This window comes from Chlorocebus sabaeus, chromosome 22 (assembly GCF_047675955.1).
Source record: "Chlorocebus sabaeus isolate Y175 chromosome 22, mChlSab1.0.hap1, whole genome shotgun sequence".
NCBI classification, from domain to species: domain Eukaryota; kingdom Metazoa; phylum Chordata; class Mammalia; order Primates; family Cercopithecidae; genus Chlorocebus; species Chlorocebus sabaeus.
In genome coordinates this window covers 13,216,704-13,238,128 of record NC_132925.1, presented here as the reverse complement: position 1 = coordinate 13,238,128, position 21,425 = coordinate 13,216,704, and the positions used below count along the sequence as shown (strand labels likewise).

The following is a 21,425-nucleotide window of genomic DNA, read 5'->3' as shown; positions in this document are numbered from 1 at the left end:
GCTGCAAATTGTCTTCCTAAATTTTCTTACTGTAATTATATTTAGTAAATAACTCAAGAAACCTACTTAAGTATTATATATTTTTATACTATTTTAATGAAAAGAAAACTTTTACTAGAAATTGATGTCATACTGAGATGAGCTAGGCTTTTTTCCCAGTTAAGGTAGATATAACTTATTTTTATGCACTGACAATTAATTCATTTTGTAGTTTTCATTGTTATAAATGCAAGCACCAGAAAATCTTATTTATATAAATAATTAGGTAGGAATAAAAATAGTTTTTCTACAGCAGTGTGAGTTCTTCGAACTTGAGTTATATGCTAAATTCCAGAGTAATTTATCACTAAAGTGATTTTTTACTTCTTTATTCACTGACGACTTTCGTAAGTCTTTCTTCAATTTGAATCAGAGCCAAGAATGGATACCACTTGACCTGAAAATGTAATTTGATTCACATTCATTCACATTCTTAACACATTTTAAAATTTCCTTTTGATAGCACTTACATCCTATGAAGAAAGCATCTTAGTAAGATTTCAGAAAAATGAGAAGAATGTTTTTCTTTAGAAAATAGGGAAAGGGAAACAGTGAAAAGGGAAGTGAGGAAGGACAGCTAGCTTGAGAGCTTGGGCTTAAACATAGTCAAATTCTCACACAAGTTAACTTCACTACATATGAAAGTGGAGCATATAAACATTAATTTCCATTAAACCACAAATGTTCATGTACTCCCTTGGAAAGTCTCTGTTAATCTTTAGTTTATATGTACTTCAGCCTGAAAACTGCTGCTCTATGGGTTTCAGAAAACTTTTAAAAAATGTTTTTATTCTTGGTTATCAATATCAAGTGTATGTTTCCATTCATACAGTCCTTATATACTTCTTTGGTATGTTTATGGGTTCCTCACCCACTAGATTTTATGTATCTAGAGCACATTTTTCATAGGTGTTACATCTTACACAGTGTTTTGTATAATGCCTTAAACTTAATGGTTAATCAGTGTGTGTATATAAAATTAACAATTCCTAAAATCGTGACTGCATATAGCATTTATCTTTCCAAATTTATGCCATATGATAGTGCATCTAATCATTCTATACACAAAATTTTATGTAAATCAACATGACATTGTTATTATGCTTCTCCATATTCATTCCCTAACATGTTGAATGAAAAGAGCACTATGCATAATGAAGTTGTAGATACACTATATTTATTAGCCCTGTATGTGAATATCAGGAAATTAATCCTCTCTAACTGTGTTGGAAGGCTTTCCCATTCCTATTTTGTCCAATTTTTTCAAAGGAACACCATATCATGGGCAAGTTTTCATCTTCAATATTCAGTTTTCTCTTCTGCTTTTGCGAACACTTAAATACACATTGCCAATTATACACACTCTGTCCATGACTGTCAACCCATGGATGAAACAGTTGCCAGCAGAAGCTATTTTTCTTATTGTTTAACAATCTGAATCTGAGTAGGCATTTTATCTGGGGACCATGTGCCTAAGAGAGTAGTCATTTCTAACTAAGAATACCAAAGTCAAAGTTACAGCAAATCTACCCTGCAATGTTATCACACATGCCAAACATAATATTGAACTACCAACAAAACGACTGTGTTATGCACAATACACTATAATTAACCTTGTAAATTCACTGTACATAGAGCTCTAACATGCATGTGCCTTGGTGAAAGGAACCACAGTGCCTTTCACCACTGTGAAAGTAAATGTGAAATTTGCCAAATGAATTTTTGGAAGCTTAAGTCATTTGACCTTTCCAGTTTAAACAACCTAATATAAGAGTGAGTCATTCTTGGACATGGAACATTACAAATAAACTGCCCAAAATAATAGCCATCATGTTCTGGGATATCCTTACTCTGAATTACTATAGTAAATTTCCCTGAAGTATTAAAATTAATAAAAATGATAATAGTCAACCTTCTGAAATCACAGGTGAAGCTATGAATCAATCACCCTCCAGTACCTAAGTATGCACAAATAGACGGCTCACTAGTTGTTCCTGGATACGTACAAGGTAATCGAGAAATTTTGCCCCACATTCCAGGATTTACATTTATACCATGACTTATATATACATGTTTTCCATAACGTGTTCAACACTGACTTAAATATTCAGTCTCTCGTAACGTGTAAGTTCTTTACTTCCATTTAATATTTACTCAAGAAACACACAGGAAATGCATGATTCATCCACGAGGTATCAGAGAACTGCAAGTGATCCCTTGGGCTTAGATCCTCAATATCTGAACAAGACTACCTCCCACATCTGAAGTCAATTTTCAGAACCTCCAAGAAAGTAACTGTTACTTGTTTCTCAAAGAAATTTTGAAATAATTCACATAAAAAACGATTAAACATTTTGCAGTCATAATATGTTTCCCAACGTGAGAACTTTGGTCTATTTACAGAAAAAAAGCAAAAATAAAAAGTAAACATAGAAATGACATGTTTAAAGTATAAAAATATGAATACACATGCCATTCAGGACAGCTACTGATTATATACCTGACTGAACGCTTGCATATAAAATTGATGGACTCCTGAGTAACAAGTCTTCACTGATTTTTCTCTTTTGACTATGTTTAACTACATTTATTGTGTAAGGTGTATGTGCTCTCTGTCTGCCTCAAAATGTCTTCTGATTTCCTACCTATTCATAGCCGCATTGCCATCTATATCCCTGCACCTACACTTTATACTTAAAATCTTATACAAACGAATGCATATGAAGGATTTTAGTGTGATTAAGTCTCAGTAATCATGCCTAAGCTTCAAACTTCATGACATTTGCAAAGTAGCTAATTATCTGGTGCTGAATAAGAACTGGTTTTCTACATGATAAAAAAAAAAAAAACCACTGTCACAGCAAGGTAATTCAGAATTTATAAGGAATTCAGAATGGTATGACATGCCTTGTTTTAAAAGAAACAATCCTGAACCATGTTAGACAGACCATCAAAACCAATTACTGAACCAAGTAAAGTTATTTAATTCTGAAAACCTATCCAATCATGGATCAGTTGAAGTTCTAAATATAATTAAGAATTGAAAATCTTTTAAATTAGAGTGAAGAAATACTGCATGTTATGACAAATTGTATACTGTTTAGTTAAATTTTATTTTGTTTATTTTGGTATTTTAGTTGACATATAATAAAACTTCAGTTCTCTGGATTCCTGGAACTTTAGGAAAAAAACTTTCTAGATAGCTAATGTTTCCCCATAGTAAGGATTTATTCCTCTTATGATAAGTCTAACACTTATAAAGTACTTGTTAGGTGCCAGGACCTGTGTTGAACATTTTAAAAACATGATGTCACTTTATTCTCTCAATGGCACTACCAAGGAGATGCTATTGTTGTCTCTTGTTATCTCCAATTTATATGTGAGGAAACTGGGACCCAGAATGGTTACACAGTTTGTCCACAGTCCCATAGGGAATAAGAGGTAGAGCCAAGATAAACCCCAGGACCTCTGATTTATACGACTTATACTGATTAAAGCAACGATGTTTCTAATCTTTGTTTTCCATGGAGGAAATATAAAATATATTATATAATGATTTGATTCTTTACCAGAGTGGAGTGAATATAATTTAAACATTTATTGATGTCTCAGGGTCACAACTATGAATATTTTTATTTGCTTTATGTACTTTGCAGTCCTGTGAACACTCAGAGTTTACTGAGGCATAGAAGACTGTGGTCCACAGTGGCCCCAGGCAAATGTAACTTGAACACGTGTGTATGTTATCATAGACCCTTGGGTCATTTTCCTATTCTCAGGCTGCCAATTGTGATGTTTAGTATACTCACTCTATGTACTTCTTTACCCCTTTCAAGTTTCAGATTTTCATCTCCTATGAGCTTTGAAACCAAATTACTCAGCACATTAAAACTATGTACCTAAAATAGGGTGGGCTCTGACTGCAGCCTCGGTGTTCCTGAAAGAGTAAAGGACGTCACTATGAGCTTATGGTATACCTAGGGGATGTATTTGTAGGCCTATGTTCCTCACTTAGCAATTTTACCAAAGACGTTTTCTGTAAAATTGTTTGGGGAAAAAATACAACTTTCTTTGAAAATATATTAGTCTACTATGACCAAATTTTATAAACTGGCATCATCTTAGAGAACACAATAACTATTAAGCTGAGAGAAATGTAGCAATATGCAACAGGCTGAGATGTATAATACGGTACAGTTGTTAGAAAATGTAAAGGTTCCACAAGGTTTACTTTCATACCTAGTGTAGTTTTAGAAAATTGTTTTGAACACACCAAAAACTTTTGGAGTAAGTAAAGAATATCTTCCGAGGAGTCATAGAATATTTTCACTGACTTTTCCAGTCATAGAATCTACTGGATTATGAAAGCATTATTTTTTTCTGATCCTTACAGCCATCAGAGCAGCAGCACATAATCGTAGCCATGACTGACCAGTGAATGAATAATAGCAAATAAAATGTGATTACAAATTACTACCTTCAAGTCTTTATATCTTAGCATAGTTATTCCAAGATGGATAATTTCACTTGTAAATAACTTGATAATTTCCAAATAACTTTCACATTTTTACATCCTTAAAGTAATCCATTTCTTTTTAATTGAATTTGATTGCTAAATTTTGCTTTAAATTGGAAAGCTAATCTCACTAATCGCAGTCACTGTTTAACCCTTCCCATTTATATTTTTCAGCATTCAAAGAGTATTTAGAAAGTGTATGTTTTTTATTATTTTATTATTATTATTATTATTATTATTATTATTATTATTATCATCATCATCATTATTATTTTGAGACAGAGTCTTGCTCTGTTGCCCAGGCTGGAGTGCAGTGATGTGATCTCGGTTCACTGCAACCTCCGCCTCCAGGATTCAAACAATTTTCCTGCCTCAGCCTCCCAAGTAGCTGGGATTACAGGTGCATGACACCACTCTCAGCTAATTTTCGTATTCTTAGTAGAGATAGTGTTTCACCATGATTGCCAGGCTAGTCCTGAACTCCTGACCTCAAGTGATCTGCCTGCCTTGGCCTCCCAAAGTGCTGAGATTACAGGCGTGAGCCACTGTGCCTGACCAAAAGGTGTATGCTTTATAAGAGTATCTATACCTTTAATAGAAATTAATGGCTATTTGTAGCCATCTTCCTTCTTCAGAAATTAAAAGTTACCTTCTTATTATTACTTTCTTTTTGTAACTTTTTAAAAATAAAATGAAGGTGGAAAAAAAAATAAACTTATTTGAGGCAAATTTGGTGTTAGCTAAATATAGCAGAATTTGTTTCATCATTTTCTCATAAATTAACTATTCCAACTCATTTGCCCTGGCAGTCTCAATATTTAAATATTTAGTCAACCAGCATGATCACTCAGCCAAATCTTTGGATTACATCTTTATTTTATGAAGCTTAATTTTGAACAGATTTTATGGAAAATTATTTGTGCAGATAGAAGAGATGTTATACATCTCTGAAATAAACTTCAAATGAGAGCGTAACAAATGTCCAGGTTTACATCCCCCTTGTGTACCTACATTCAAGAAAGTTATCCATCTTTTCTTATTGCTTCATATTTTTTGCTATATATTGCTATAGTATATTTATTAATAAAGAAGCAAAAATATTGATTGATAAAATAATCATCATTATTCACACAAAAGCTGTGTTCAGATTTTGAACTAGGCTTTGAAAGAATTTAAAAAGAAGTGGAAAGCACACTGCTCATCTTAGAAAGATTACAAATTACAATGACAACAAAGCTTGATTTTTTAACTTAAAAAATTAGTTACTATATGTAGAACCATATTTACTAACCATATTTTAACACTTTATTATACAGTTTTCTCTCTATTCTTACTCTATTATTCTAGATCTACATATGAGGAAGCTAAATTTATTCACACATATAAGGTATTATAATACAATGATACAAATAAAATCCAAATGTATAAAGTCAAGCCACACCATCATTTTACACTAAGAAATCTTAACTATTTTGTAGGAATTAAGAAGGATACCAAGTCATGTACAACAAGCATAATCCCACCAACCCTGCTGGGTAAATGTCAGGTTTATTACTAGACTAGGAAAGTACAGAAACTGTCTACCAATAGAGCTGACAATTCCTCTGCAATCATGACCCTCATCTGGAGTTTGCAGCATGAGCCTGGCGACTAGCCAATATGAACAATGTTTAAATTTCTTTATGGCAGCTCAATGAGCCTTCAAGCATTCATCTGCTTTACCTACTGTGCTTAATAAAAAGCAAACCAATGCATTTTCTCATTTTCTTTTCATCACTAATAAGAGCAACCATCAACCGTATGAAGGATGGAGTCAGCACTTCCTTTCAGCCTCCTTTTCCTGATAGTTCTGCACTGAAGCACTCATAGAACACCATAATGCCACCCGTCATCTTGCACAGATTTTGATTTATTGGGAATGTTAATAAGAGGAGTTTTTTAAAAATGAGAAAAAATAGATTTTAAAGCAGCATACATCTTGTCATGAAAGCATAACAAGAATAAACAGTGAACGCCCTTGGTAATTACTTGTTCTTGACCATCAATGTTTTTCAAGAGTTGTATTATATAAACGAAAGGGTTGCTTTAAATAAGTTTTTAGATTTTGTAAAGCTTAAAAGACTAAGAAATATTTAACAGCAACACAAAAGTTTGTAATCTGTAACACCAATAACATTTTCAAAGGAAAATAGTTTCACACATAATCCTTGTATAAAACAACCAGATCAGACACTTAAGAAGTCTGTAACTTTAAGCCACATTCATTCACTTAATGAAGTGCAAAGATTCATCAGTATGTGTTACCACTTCAAGTTTTGGAAGTTATAAATATTATATTGATTAATGTATTTTGTGTGCTGCCTCATTCTAAAAGCAATAAAAGAAGTTTAAGAATGTGTGCAGCAGTTCAATACCATCAGAAACTCATTTGATATTTTATTACAGCCTTCATTCTTCTCAATTTTTTAGAAACAGAATTTAATGTACATTTATAAATACACATTTATTAAATATATATGTACTAAGTATATAGTGCTAAGTGCATATATGTATATGGACATGGATAACATGCACATATATACACATCTATACATACATATATTTTTGTGTATACACACATATATTTTATATATAATATATATTTATATAATACACATATTGTATTTTGTGTTTATATACATATACACACACAAGTATACATATACATCTATATATTTACATGCATGTGTGTGTATATATGTGTGTGTATGTATAGGTATATACATACATATATGTATTTATGAGCTTTATAAAAACCCAATGTCTGTAACAGAAATGCTAGCCAGGTCCAAAACTGATTCCCAATCTGCCACTTGGAGATCTGTCAAGCTAATAATGAAGCATATTGTGCAAGCATACACATTGGGCACATAGCAAGTGTCTTTCTGAGCCCTGGTTCTCCACTAGCCATCATCTCCTATCAATCATGTCCTCAGCAACAGCAGGAGCAATGGAAACAGAAGCAGAAGCAATTAGAGGTGTGGCTCAGTTCCACATGCCTAGAAAATAAAGGCCAGAGATGCCCTGTGAAAAGATTTGCGTGTTAGAGGCTTACCTAATTCTATATTAAAGAAAGAGGTGTTATATTAATTAATATGAAGATTTTGCTTTTTATATAACCACTGCCAATCTTTTTTTCTCAACTATTATAACCAATTTCTCCAACCATCCCCTTGGCAGCAAGAACTTGCAAATTTTCTCATTATGGTGACTTGCAGAAGCGTTTCAGATGAAAATTATTAACATATTATATTATAAAAAGCATCAGGTTTCAGAGTCAGCCATACCTGAATTTACATTCTAGCATTGTGACACTGCTCAGATTAGTAAATTTTCTTAGACCTGTTCTGATAAAATAACGCTAATAATATTTACCTCATAAGGCTTTTGTTGAGGATCAAATGGTATATTAATCACTGGGTACATACTAGGCAATGAATAAAGAATAATTTAAATGTATGTATGAGTTTTCATATTTGAGAAAGCATTGCCAGAATTCAAGATGGAACAGATTACAATAAAATACATTTTAGAAGCTGAAGAGTAGACGAAAAAGGGTATGTAAAGAGAACAAATAAAATAGCGAGTTTAGTATTTAAAAGGCATGTTGAGAGAGCGTATCTATGTATGTTTGTCAGATACTGGAAGACACGTAATTTTCTGCTCTTCTATAGGGAATGCAAACAAGATACGATGACCATTACGTGAATCAATATCCAAAAGCAAAACCAAGTGAGTAGCTTAAGGAACACAATGACTCCCACCCTTGGAGTCAGAAGTAAATGTCTGATTGGTCCCAGAGAGAGGACACAGTGGAAAGTATTGAGTAACATCCTGAGAAGCATCCTTACAGTAAACATACTCTGCGCCTCAGGGGCTATTTCTGGTAAAGCAGGCTGATGAGCTTCAGGTTCCCCTGACCCTCTCCACCAGGAAGCGTAGGAAACAGTGGTTCCACACAAGTGGTCTGTTCCACTTTCAAATTCCAGTTTTACCATTCAAATTCCAGTTGAACCACTTACTGATTGTGACCTTGCACAATTGTCTGATTTTTCTAAGTCTCCGGTTTTCTGTCGTGCAAAATGGAGACATGATTCCACCAACCTCATATGTTGTTGGGAGGATTAAATGAAGTGCCAAGCTCAGTTACATGCTAAAGGAAAAGGAAAGAAATGGCTATTTTTAAAAGAAACAGCTGATATCAAAGTGCCACTGTAATTGTCAAAGGACCAGTCCTAGAACTAAAGCATAGAAACTTTTTATACAAACACTATTAACACAATATGTCCTCAAATAGAACCACATCTACCTGTCATTTTTGTATTAGTATCATGTTACAGAAAAAAAGGGAGTCAAATGTCAGATCTGATTTCATGTCAGCACGTCAGAATATCCTCAAAGGAAACTAACTCTGTAACAGCTGTCTGAATTGTTTGCATACGGAAACACCCTCAACCTCCAAATGCTTTATCTTTGATATCTCTTTTATTACTCCATTCACATTCTCAGTTCTTAGATTATGAAACTCTACCCGCTGAATGTCAGTCACTTTAACCAGCTCTTTGCAAGTAACTTTTTTTTTTCAGTTTTAAAATATCCATCTTCATGTCACTATTCCTGAAATCTTTCTTCTGTCTCCCAGAAAAAAAGCCACCTTAGTTTTGTTTTTCTTGCAAAGGTGTCACTTTCCAATCATCTAAGTAGTTAGAAAGACTTTATATGCCTTCAAAAATTCACTAATTTTAAAGAAAATCCCTGAATGAACGTGTCCTGAAGTACAATCACAAGATGTCAAGTACCAATTCGGGCTCTGCTAATGTATAATTCGAACCTTTAGGCTTAATATACATATCTGTAAAGGACAGGGATTAAACTAGACCAGAGTTTCTCAACCCTCCCACTACATATTTATATCTTGGTCTGCATAACTCTTTGCTATAAACATTGCCCTGTGCATTGTAGGATATTTAGCAACATGTGTGGCATCTACACAGGAGGCGCCAGTAAGCAACCCCTTCCTTCAGCTGTGAGAACCAAAAATATTTTTAACCATTGCCAAATGCCTCTTGGAGGCAGTATCACCTGGGTTAGGAACATTGGTGTAGACTCCAGAATTCTATGGGTAATACACTGGAAGGATCTGTATTAACATTTGGTTTCTTAATATTTCCACTAAAATCTAAGTTCCTTGAGGGCAGGAACATTTTTCTGTTTTATTTAGTGCCACATTTCCAGTTGACATTTGGTATAGCAGACACTCATAAATTGTTGTTGGGGGCAGGGCATGGAGGTGGAGGCTCACGCCTGTAATCCCAGCACTTTGGGAGGCTGAGGCAGGCAGATTACCTGAGGTCGGGAGTTCGAGACCAGCCTGACCAACATGGAGAAATCCTGCCTCTACTAAAAAAAAAAAAAAAATTATCTGAGTGGGATGGTGCATGCCTGTAATCCCAGCTACTCAGTAGGCTGAGGCAGGAGAATTGCTTGAACCCGGGAGGTAGAGGTTGCGATGAGCCGAGATCGCGCCACTACACTTCAGCCTGGGCAACAAGAACAAAACTCTGCCTCAAAAAAAAGAAAAAAAAAGTTGCTGAGAAAAAATGGGCAAATGATGAAATATTAAATAAACTCCATGGAGATTGAAACTTCAACTCTGATGACATTTTAGCAGCAGATAATGAGTCTCTAAACAACATTTGTCTTTCATGCTTACCAGACGTTTTTCCTTATGAATAGCATGCTTGCTTCCTTTTAAGATAGATTCAGTTCATATCTCCTTTAGAATCCAAGATGCTTTATAGCAAGAACTGTATCCTTCTTCCCCCCAATTCAATACATTAATCAATTCTGTATTCCATAAAACATTTATGCATGATGATAGATTGAAATATTCTATATTCAATGTAGAAACATGAGATAAACAGTAAATGAATCTAAATCTCTGAAATACAAATTTTCCTCTCCAATAACTATCAGAGAAGCAAAGATGTTCCTTTCCAATTATTTATATATTCAGATTCACTTCTCAGTTTCATAAAACTTTACATGTTCCTGGCGCACAAATAAATTCAGGTATTCCCTCATCTCATAGCATATGCTTTCTCTTTGTTGAAAGTTAGTCTTCATGTCAAAAAAGCTACAGCTGTTTTCAATTGCAGCATTTTCTTTTAACCTTTTGTGGCATTGCAACTGACCATTGAACAGATAATTCAGAAATATTTTACACTCAGGGTCTTTCTATATTTGAAGCCATTCTTGCTTTTTATTTGTTTATTTTTAATAATACAAAAAGTCTGTGGTGGATTACGTGGGGTTTATGGCCTTCATGATCTCAATGACTTGCCTTTGGAATCCCTGGGGTCTCTTCGCACAGAATGAATCTGCGATTAGATATCCACGTTATGATTGTGTTTCTAAAGGACAATTAACATGAATTTCAGAGATTTATAGAAATAGTGGTTTAGAGTTGGGTTTTTTTTTTTTGGTTTTTGTTCTTGTTTGTTTAACGATCCTGGATTCTGTTCCTAGAAAAGGCATCCATAAGCGATTACAGAGTCATCTGCCAACAGAATGTTTTGCCCGCATCCTAGAAGATGAGAAGCTACAACCAAAGAGTATATATGCAGTTTTTCTAGTTATGTGATTATTTCCAAAAGGCTTTCTTTAAGAGCACTTTCATCATATATTATCAACACTTATACTTCTTTACAATTGCTCTCTATTAAACTTTAGTGCCAGCTGTCAGAGCTGTAATGTAAACCCTTATTAGCTCTCATAAGTTCTACTCTGGAACTAATAAGGGATTGTCAAAACTCTAAACACAGACAGAAGTGAAAGGGGTGGAGAAATCACAGGAAAAAAAGGTGGAAAGTGTTCAATGAATCTGTGCTGACAAAGCCATCTTTGTGAAACTATTACCAGTATATTTCACAGAATCTAAGTCCATCAAGAGGGAAAAAAAGATCTAGTTCTCAGTTTATTTTGCATAGGGTTTTATTCACCTTACGCTGGAAGAAGTTGACTAAAAAAAAAAAAAAAGAAACATTAGTTGGAAAAGTTAATGAAATATCAATAATCGTTCTTTGGAATCATTACATGTATTCTGAAAAAAATGGTTACATTGCATCTTAAAAGTTGGAAACACAGAAGCTTTTATAATATCTGAATAGTTAGAATAAAAAAGATAAGTTTGAATTGAATTGAATATTCTTTACAAAAGCCATACATTATATAACATGTGTGCTTTAACAGAAGTTGTTTAACAAAGTGGCACGCAGCAAATCAGAGCTAAGGAAGGTCATTCATATAAAACAGCTTAAATTAAAGAAAAGGAATTTCAAGACTTTCTTTAGGGTCCAACCAGCCTTGACAGTAAATTATGATGGCAGATTCACGAGCAATCTGACAAGATAATATTTATTAAGATGATAAAAGAACTATAATTTTTACTTATACACAATAACCAATATCTCACCCTTCACAGACAAAAGAAACTTAGATATGTCTTTTGCTTGAACAATTTCAATCACTTTACAGATAAGTTTACATTTAATAGATATTTAGTGAGTTGTCTACAAAGCAATGTTCTGATCTTCCTTTGGAAAGGAAACTGAAAATGAAATGATGGAAACAACTGCTTTCAAGTAAAATGAGAGCTACTTTTTTTCTGCAACTGAAATTATTTTCTGATGTCTTAGATTCTCATAGTGAATACTGCCCTGGGAAGCTTAATCCATATATTACCATAGTCTCTCAAACAAATAAACTACTCAGTGGACACATCATTTATGTTTCCCAAAGATTATACATTTGGCATATTGATATTACCTAAATTACCATTTGTACATTTGAAACACTAGACCCGTCAAAGCATCTAAAAGCCCAAAGAACTTGGTGTAAGAATAATAATTTAATGAACAGAACTTGATACTATAAAGCAGATACCCCACAGTCATCTGATAAGGAATGTCTGTGAGCTAAATTAGAGCTTTAGAAGTATGTTTTAATAATGACCTATAAAATCATCTTTTAGGTTGGATAAAGTAGAGTGAAATGCCTATTTAAAGAGAAAATGTGTTTTAAGATTTTTCCCTCTGGACAGAATTGGTGAAATTATATTACTAAAGTTAACCCGAATAAGGTAAAACAGTTCATATTTTACTAAAACACAGTAAGTCTTATTTAATTGTAATCCTGTGTAAGAATGTTACTAACATTTATGGAACTTCATGTGATTTTTAAGGCCTGTTATAGTGGTTCATTGCTTATCATTTAACTCATTCATTATGAGGTATTCAAATGCTTAGATATGAATTTGCTCTACTCCCTAAATTTAACCACAGTCATATTTCTCCTAAACATGTTTGCAATTAAATTGTGCCTGAGTGTTCAAAATAATCTGATTTGTAGTATATACAGAACAAAGAATTCACATTTCTATTTTCCTAAACATGCAAATCCATGGTTTAAATTTATATTGTTTTTATACAGACTCAAAAATGAGCTACAACGTTTAAGAAGTCACAAACCAAATATATTCCCTTGCTTTCTCTCACTTTTCATATTAAAAAATAAGTTTTTACTTTAACTACTTTTTAGATAGTGCATTGACATAATTTGATCAAAGACTTCCAGTAATAATCACATAATAATTCATGTAAGCACATTTGACATATACTTCATACAACTTATACTGTTTCTCCACTGCCTTTATGCTATTTGGGCGATTCTTAAGTATACGTAACAACTATATAAAGCAAAGTAAATAGATAAGTTAGTTCTATCCAGAGTCAGGTAAAATGTTTCAATCAGTTTTTTTTTCTTTTTCTTAGCTGCTTACTGATTTTTGATTCACATGATTCCTTCAAGGCAAGGACATTATTTATTGGTATATCCTTTCCAATTATCTAACCTTGTCTTTTATATAAGGAATATAAGGGCACAAACATAGTATGAACAAAACCTAGGCTGAACAGTTTTGAAATGTAGCATTTTAACTTTATTTTTTTATTGCTGCTGTTTGCTTATTTCCTAAATCATACTTCCTTAAATCAAATCAGTTAAAACCTAAAAGTCTTTCTGAATAAACAATATAAAAATGTACATTTGTAAACTCAAGGCACTTTTGAAAAATCAGTGGGAAAGATCCATACTATAAAAAAATAACAGAGACTGAGTCCAATACCAGATGGGAAAAATCAAGTGTCACTGCTGTTTGGAAGAAAAATAAAAGTTAACAATAAGATAATGGAGGGAATGTCACCCATGGTTTAATAGACTAGAGGTTTAATTGAACAACAACAAAAAATGTCTCTTTAGAAAAGCACAATCCTGTTTGGAAGAAGGTGGGCAATCAATGAATAAATAATGAATACACAAATATATACATTCATCAAAGACATGTTTTGTCTCCTAAAATATGTCTAAGGTCTAAGGTAAGCTGTTGAATGGGTGATTTTGTCATATCTAAATGTTTTAAAATGTATTGAAACAAGGAAACAAGGAAGGTAACACATTTTCAGGGATTCTGATGACTGAAAATAATGACGTTCAAATACCTTGTGTCCAGTGGTGTACATTTTGCAATGGACTAAGCAATACATCGACTGGCCATTTTGAAGTCCATCCCTTTTGTGGATAAAGAAACTAAGGCTCAAAATGTTTAGCCACAAAATTAATAAGCTGCATTCCTGGGACTCTTAAGCCCAACCCCTCAAACACTTTGTTAGTGACAAGAGCCTTCGGCTAAATAGAACAATTAAATGCAAACTGAAATTTGAGGACAAGTGCAGGGAAGTTTTTTGCATTATATTAATGTACATAAATTGGTGAGAAGACATAGAATCTTGTATAAATCAGGCTTGATAGCTATTATAAAGCTATAATGCATCTGTTTAATTTGTTATGTTGAAGTTATTTATCTTATTACTTAACAGTGCCATATTTTATATTTAAATAAATTCATTGGTTGGAAAAATCATGGATGTATAACTGTTAAAGGCAAAGAGAAAACAGACAGCTGTCATTTTAACCTCAGGGAAAGGAAATTTTTCATAACTGAAGGTAAGGAACTCGGTAATTATACGGTAGTCTTTACAAGGTGAACCAATGCTTTACGCACTAGATCAGTAAATTTAGGGGACAAAAAGGCCAAATATATTTCAGCACCTACAAAAATTGTTTAGACTGTTGTGTTATTACAGGTATTAATCTAGAAACAATTGATTATTTTAAGGCAGAAAAAATAATATTCATCATAAATTCATAAAAGAAAAAAGTATGATATTTGGTATCATAAAAATATTTGTTATTCCTTTACTTCATCATCTATTCGCTATTCTAACGAGAAGTCAGATGAATCTATTATTGCCTGGCTGTAACTGTATGTGACCTAATAATCAAATATGTTTATTTCAAATTAGACAAAATTAACATCTTTATTTGCAACGCATTCTGAAAGGCCTAGTGGAATCAACGATAAATAATGTAAAGTCTATTCTCTACAGGATCTCTAGTCTAAGAATGGATAGTTGGCATAGAAATCTCCCAGTAATTACACATCCTATAAGTATCTAATTGAGAACCAACTCAATTAGATTCTGCCAAGTTCTAAGCAAGGTGTTTCTAAGAAAAGACATTCATGGTGTCTGCCCTTAAGGAACTTCCAGACAAAAAACAACGAGAAAGGAATGCTTCTGAACTCATTCACACTCAGGAACACCCGCAAGTCCAGAGGGTGCCCTCTGATTGTGCACATAGACTTAGTAGGTGCGAAGAATATACTAAGGTTTTCAATTTTCTCTAGCGCCTCTGTCAGAGCAAGCAGAGTCTTAAAATCATCCTGTTATTGAAACTTTGGCAGCTGTTTTAAGAGTTTCTGAATTAACAGAGAAATGAGTGGCGAGTAAGAACTGGTATCCTAAGTCATAAGTAAAACAAATATAATTCTGGATAGTCATCAAAAAGTCTAGGCATCTTCATACATCACATCAAATACACGTTTCTATTTAGCTGCTAATGTAAAAGAAGAAGGGATAACGTTAGCATTCCACAATGAATGTGCAGAGATAAAGCACAGAGCAACAAATTCTTCAGTGACATTAATAAGGTATTTGGTACACTAAGTCTAAACAAAGTTTGTATGAGAAGGAATATTTATAGTAACCTTCTGCTATCTGACTCAAATGTAATTAACTGACTATATAAAAAGCCATTAGCATTCTCATCTCTCCTCTCCAAACTAAACCAAAACAGATAACATAATTCATTAGCCAGGATTAAAAAGAGAGAGAAAAAAAGATCATGATGTTTCCTTGGTATTAATACAAAATTTTCCCACACTTCCAATCTTAAAAAGAGAAAACCAGTAAGAAGAGTTATGCTGGGATGTAAAAAATATGAAATGTCCAAATGAAATAATCAAGTAAAATATTACCAATGCTTGAAAGCAAATGCCAGATGATTCAGTTTTAGTGTGTCACTTTATAATTTTAATTTTTCAGTGTTAGCCTTTTAAAAGGAGGTTTATGAACATCCTCCCCAAAAAACAACCCAACCTGGCATTTGATCATGCTGTCAAAATCCAGCAAGTCTTCCCAGATCCCAGAAACATGGTCCAAATAAGTTTTAAGTTACATACCAGGTAAATTAAATAAAATATATTACACTATCCTTCTCTTTCCTCAAATATGAGAGATAACGTATTTAAACAAAAGTCATATTTTCAAATAATATATTAGATGAATTTCTAGTAAACAGTATAACACATAATTTCTTACCTTCCTTACTATTTACTACTCCTTATCAGTTTAAACTTGCATAGTTATTTCTACATGCATTTCTATTTTACCAAATTTAGTGTAATAAGTGCTCTTTACCTTCCTGGTACTTTTCCCAGTTTGTTTGGCATGTGATTCTTGAATGATTCTTTAACCACCAACATTTCTTTCTACCCTCCTTTACTTTCTCTCTCTAAACAGCCATTGAAAGATAAAAATTCACCATTTATTATTCTTAGCTTTCTTTTTTCCTAACCTCCCTAGTCAAAAAAAAAAAAAGGAGGAGGAGGAGAACCCGGCAACATAAAGCATCTTAATGCAGAAAAATCTTCATTTCTCATCACTCATCTCCTCCTATACCAATATTTCCTTCCCTATCAAAAATAATAGCTTATTTTCTAGATGTTTAGAAATTAGTGTTAATTTAGTTCTGTTTCATAAATTAGTTTAAAAAAATCTATGTTCTTTCAGAGGTAGAGAGAAAAACATTTTAGAACACACACACACACACACACACACACACACACACACTCTCACACACGTTTTTGGACCGTGAACCAAACTAAGCAATAACAGTGTTCATTATTCTGTTTCTAGTGTTCAACACAGTATTGGACACCTATTAAGGGCTCAATAATTGTTGACTGTTTAAAGAAATGGTTCAAGGATACTTTTGACTATTGTTTCTTATTTCAGGAAAACTGAACTGTTTAGAAAGTAAACATTATATACCAGAGCTTTTGTTTATACTTCTGAAATTGATAAATATGCTTTTAAAATATGAAACATTTTAATTAATATGTTTTTTCCTATCAAATGGAGATTGCCACATTTTCATCTTTCAGTTCAATGAACTCTACCTGTGCCTATTATTTGTTTAGAGTGGAATATAAAATTTATAATATTTTATTACTAAAGTCAGAAAATGACCCAGTAATGAAGTTTAGATCCTTTTTAAGGTATCCCTGTGACACAAACTCAGAAGATAGTACTCTAATAGGATGCCTATGCATTTTGAAATTTTGATATAATGATTCCATAAACAAATTAGAAATCTCACCTTCTGGAATGTGTAAGCTGTGTAAGGTAGCTAGCCCTTTCTTGCTACTCCAAATGTTTCTATGCAAAATAACAATAAAAGAGTCCAAAACTCTCAATGCAAAGGTTTCCCATTATTAATTAACATTTCCTACTATTTATCGTAAAATATTCAAACTTAATCTCTTCTTATCCTTCACTGTTAAGGCACATTGTATCATTGGCTGAAGACATACTGGTCTGTCTCACATTAAAATCATTCATTTTTGTGTCCGTCTTTCATGCTAGATAGTGAGCTCCCAGAAGGTAGATACGATAACTTTATTTATTTATATTTCCCCTGTGTCTGGCACATTATTACTTTGTACTCAGAGAAGGTCAGAAACACTTATACAATTAAATTTGCATGTCTAAGATACTTGACAAATCATATATCCAGTTTTATCAGATGCCACTCGACCTAAACTTAGTCTTCCTAAAATATGGTCTTTTGGCAAGTAATTCTTCTTTCTTAAAAATCTAGAAATAAAAAAGTTGGAAATAAACTAGTACAGATAACGGTTATATTTCTAGATCTTTGGCTACTTTGTGTTCACTTTTTGTGGCCATTCTCATCCTTCAAAATACAGTGTTCCAATTAAAGTGGAATCTGTGTCCTTTGTTTCCGAGTCTCAGTTACTCTTCACCGAATCACAGGGAAGCAGCATGGGTTGATGTGAAGACTCCAGCCTTTGGAGTCAGACTACCTGGTTTCAGATCTCAATTCCAGTACTAACTCACTGAGGGAAATAAGGCCAGCTATTGAACCTATTAAAGCTTTATTCTCCGTGATTTTAAAATGGAAAGAGTAATAGTATGTACTTGATAGGTTATTTTGAGGAATAAATGAGATAGCTCATGAACATTACTTAGCAAATCAGCACAGTGTATGGCATCTAGTAAGTGACTAATTAATGAATGTTAACAAAAAATCTTTGAGTTCTTACTACAGTACTTACCACGAAGTAGGTGTGCATTGAATATATCTTAAATGGGCAACTTTTTAATTCCTTATGGAATAAGCTTTCATGATTTTATTTAAAATAGATCTCACAAATACCACATAACATAAACAAATACCTTACTGATAAAATTCAATTCAAAGTGGAATATAAAGGCTACTGCAACTTTTCTTCACTCATTTGTACAAGCAAATAGTAGCTAGTATGTTGTTTTAATTTTATAACTTTCAAAACCATTTTTGGAAGAGTATTCTGATGGTGTTTTCCAAGGATCTAAAAAGCATGGAGAAGTATGAAGCTAGAATGAACCATTTACTCTCATTTAAAATGTCTTTTTTTTTCTGTAAACCATGTCTATAGTCAAAAGCAAAATATTATGTTCTGTTCAGATTTAAAGAGGACAATTTATATACAAAGTAGGCTCATTTATTCCACATGCATTTGAGAAAAGTGACTGATTATGAAACCAGGAGTAGAACACCAGACTTGACAGAGTGTAACAGCAAGCAAAGGCATTAAAATGGACAAAATTTCAAGGACAATATACTTAACTTCTCCTATGTATTTATTCATTTAAATTTTGAGTAACAATTTTAGTGTGTTCTTCAGCATAAAACCTTGCCTAATGCTAAGTAAATTTTGGGATTAAGTGAAATTATATGATATAGCATAGCTGATATACATAATTTTATATAAAATGGTCTTTTAATTGATTCCACTTAAAATATAAAGTGATTTTAATAAATATTAACTTGATTAAAGAGTTCTTGTTCTGTGATGTTATATTAATATCAATAGGCATTCAAGCCTAAAGGATGATACAAATAATCTTCTGAGCACTAAAACGAGCCAAATCACGGTGCAAAAGACACTTAAAAATCATGCCTGCATACATTAAACACTGAGGCATCAGCTCTGGATTTTTAAATCAAATAATCTTCTAAAAGCACTAATCTCTTGTAAGTAAACATGTATTTGATACCCAGATGTCAGTGAAGAAAAGACTGTACTTTATAGCAGCGAAGTAAATATTGCTATGAGCTAGATGAGCACCAGCATAAAAAACCACCACAGTATCTAATGCTGTTAGAATTCGGTTAGCTGAGTGCTAAAGATTTCTCAACTTTCTACATAAAAGAGATAGAAAGTTTTTCTTTCAGGTGGTCTAGAACAGGATTACCTTAGTTATTAAACAGCAGAACAACTTAAATATAGCATATATAACACCTCATGTAGGGTGCAGGCCAGCACTGCATAATCAAATACATTAATATTTCTACAGCAAAGCATGAATTACCACATCAAATGGAATTAATTTTAGTCCATAAACAAACTATGGTCAGTTTGAGGCATGTTTTCCTGCCAAGTGAGTTGAGACTGAGTGCATTTTATTTAATGACACTATGATAAACTCACAGGTGAGAAATATCACTCAAAGAAAAATAGAGAAGGCTCTTACCTTGGCACATAAAACCTCTTTCTTCATAGCCAGCATTGCAGGAACACTTGCCAATGGGTACAAGCCATTCGCCTTCTGTACTGCAGTACATCCTTGGAGGATCTTCCTCCTTAGAATTGTTGACACAAGACCCTCTAACCTCCACCAGGGACTGGGAGTCCATGGGTACTGTGTCTGGAAACATAGCCAGATTCTTCACTGTAAATGGGCACTTTTTGAAGTATACTCTCACAGACACCAAGGCAACACATGCACCAACATCTTGAAATGCCAAATAAAATCCCTTCTTGTTGACAGGACCTACTTCTCTAATCTCAGTGTTGAGCTTAAGAATACGGTCCCCAAGATCCATTTGAGTGAAACTTTCATCAGCTGCAATGGTGTCAATCTTTGTAAACTGATGCTCTCGAAATTTCACCCCATGATCATCATCGGACTCCATGTAGTACAGGTTGAATGTCTCCTTGCAAGTCCCTAAAACCAATGGAATGCTATTGCAGTCTCGTAGAGTGAACTTGAGCTCCACATAAATCTTCTGAGCTGAGTTCCTGGGGACCCAGTTTGTTCTCAGCCAATTGTTTTGACTATGATCCATGACATTGCACACCTGGTAAGTCCTGATAGGTGTGTAATGTTCATCCACACCGCTGATCTCTTCCCACTGAAGAATCAAAGAGAAACAGAGAGTGAGGCAGAATTAATGATAATAATGAACACAAGATAAGGGTGTCAGAGCCATCACTATATAATAAGTCATCATTTACTCATTTAAAAACATTCTTGGTTTTGGTTTTTTATTTGTAAGGTTCCCTGAGTTAATGGACACAAAGTAATTTATAATTTGAGTGAACACATTTCAGTTGCATTGAAGTTTGTTGAATATTCAGGAAAAAATCACTTAGCAGTTAATAGAGCCTAATCAAACATTCCAGGATCAAAAGCTCGAATCAGTTGTCTCCAATGACACTATGATATGATTTTCTCACATGTTTTGGGGTGTTTTTCTTTGTTTAAAAAAGAAAAAATAATACTGTCTAAAATTCATGCTTATTAACCTTTTCCCCATTTGTGCCAGGTTTTTGGTAAAATTGATATAAGGTAAAATAAAGTGAATATAAATGATATTTTTACTATATATCAGCATGCATGATTTTTTAATGTACTATCATTTCAATGGACATGTATTGGGGAACTATGAAAGAAAACTTGAAGTAAAAATATAAATGTTCCTCACCCCCTGGCCTCTGCCAAATATAAAATCAAGTTATGTGTGACAAACAGAAGACATGGCAAACATTTGATTCTTAAAGCCTTTTACACCCACATTGGACTTTTTCTTAGTCAAGAAATAGATAGATATCTGGGGTTTTGTGGTTACAGTAGTTAAGGTTATCTTAGTACAACTTTTCTCACTGTAAAAAGTCTGTAAAAGCATTAAGATTTTTGAGAACAGTGAAGCACTATTTTCTGTGATCTTTAGGACAAATTTTGAGAAGCTTTTAACTTAGCATCATAAGAGTATGTTACTTCTGATTCTAAAACTATTAGACCAGTTG

General features: G+C 33.3%; 1 protein-coding gene across 1 annotated transcript in view; it reads right to left on the bottom strand.

The window, feature by feature from the left end:
* Positions 1–21,425, bottom strand: part of EPHA3 (EPH receptor A3) — a 357,317-nt gene that overhangs the window by 232,654 nt on the left and 103,238 nt on the right. The window contains exon 3 of the mRNA XM_007986149.3: positions 19,870–20,530. Coding sequence (XP_007984340.1) covers positions 19,870–20,530 — 661 coding nt within the window. The remainder of the gene's footprint in view (positions 1–19,869; positions 20,531–21,425) is intronic.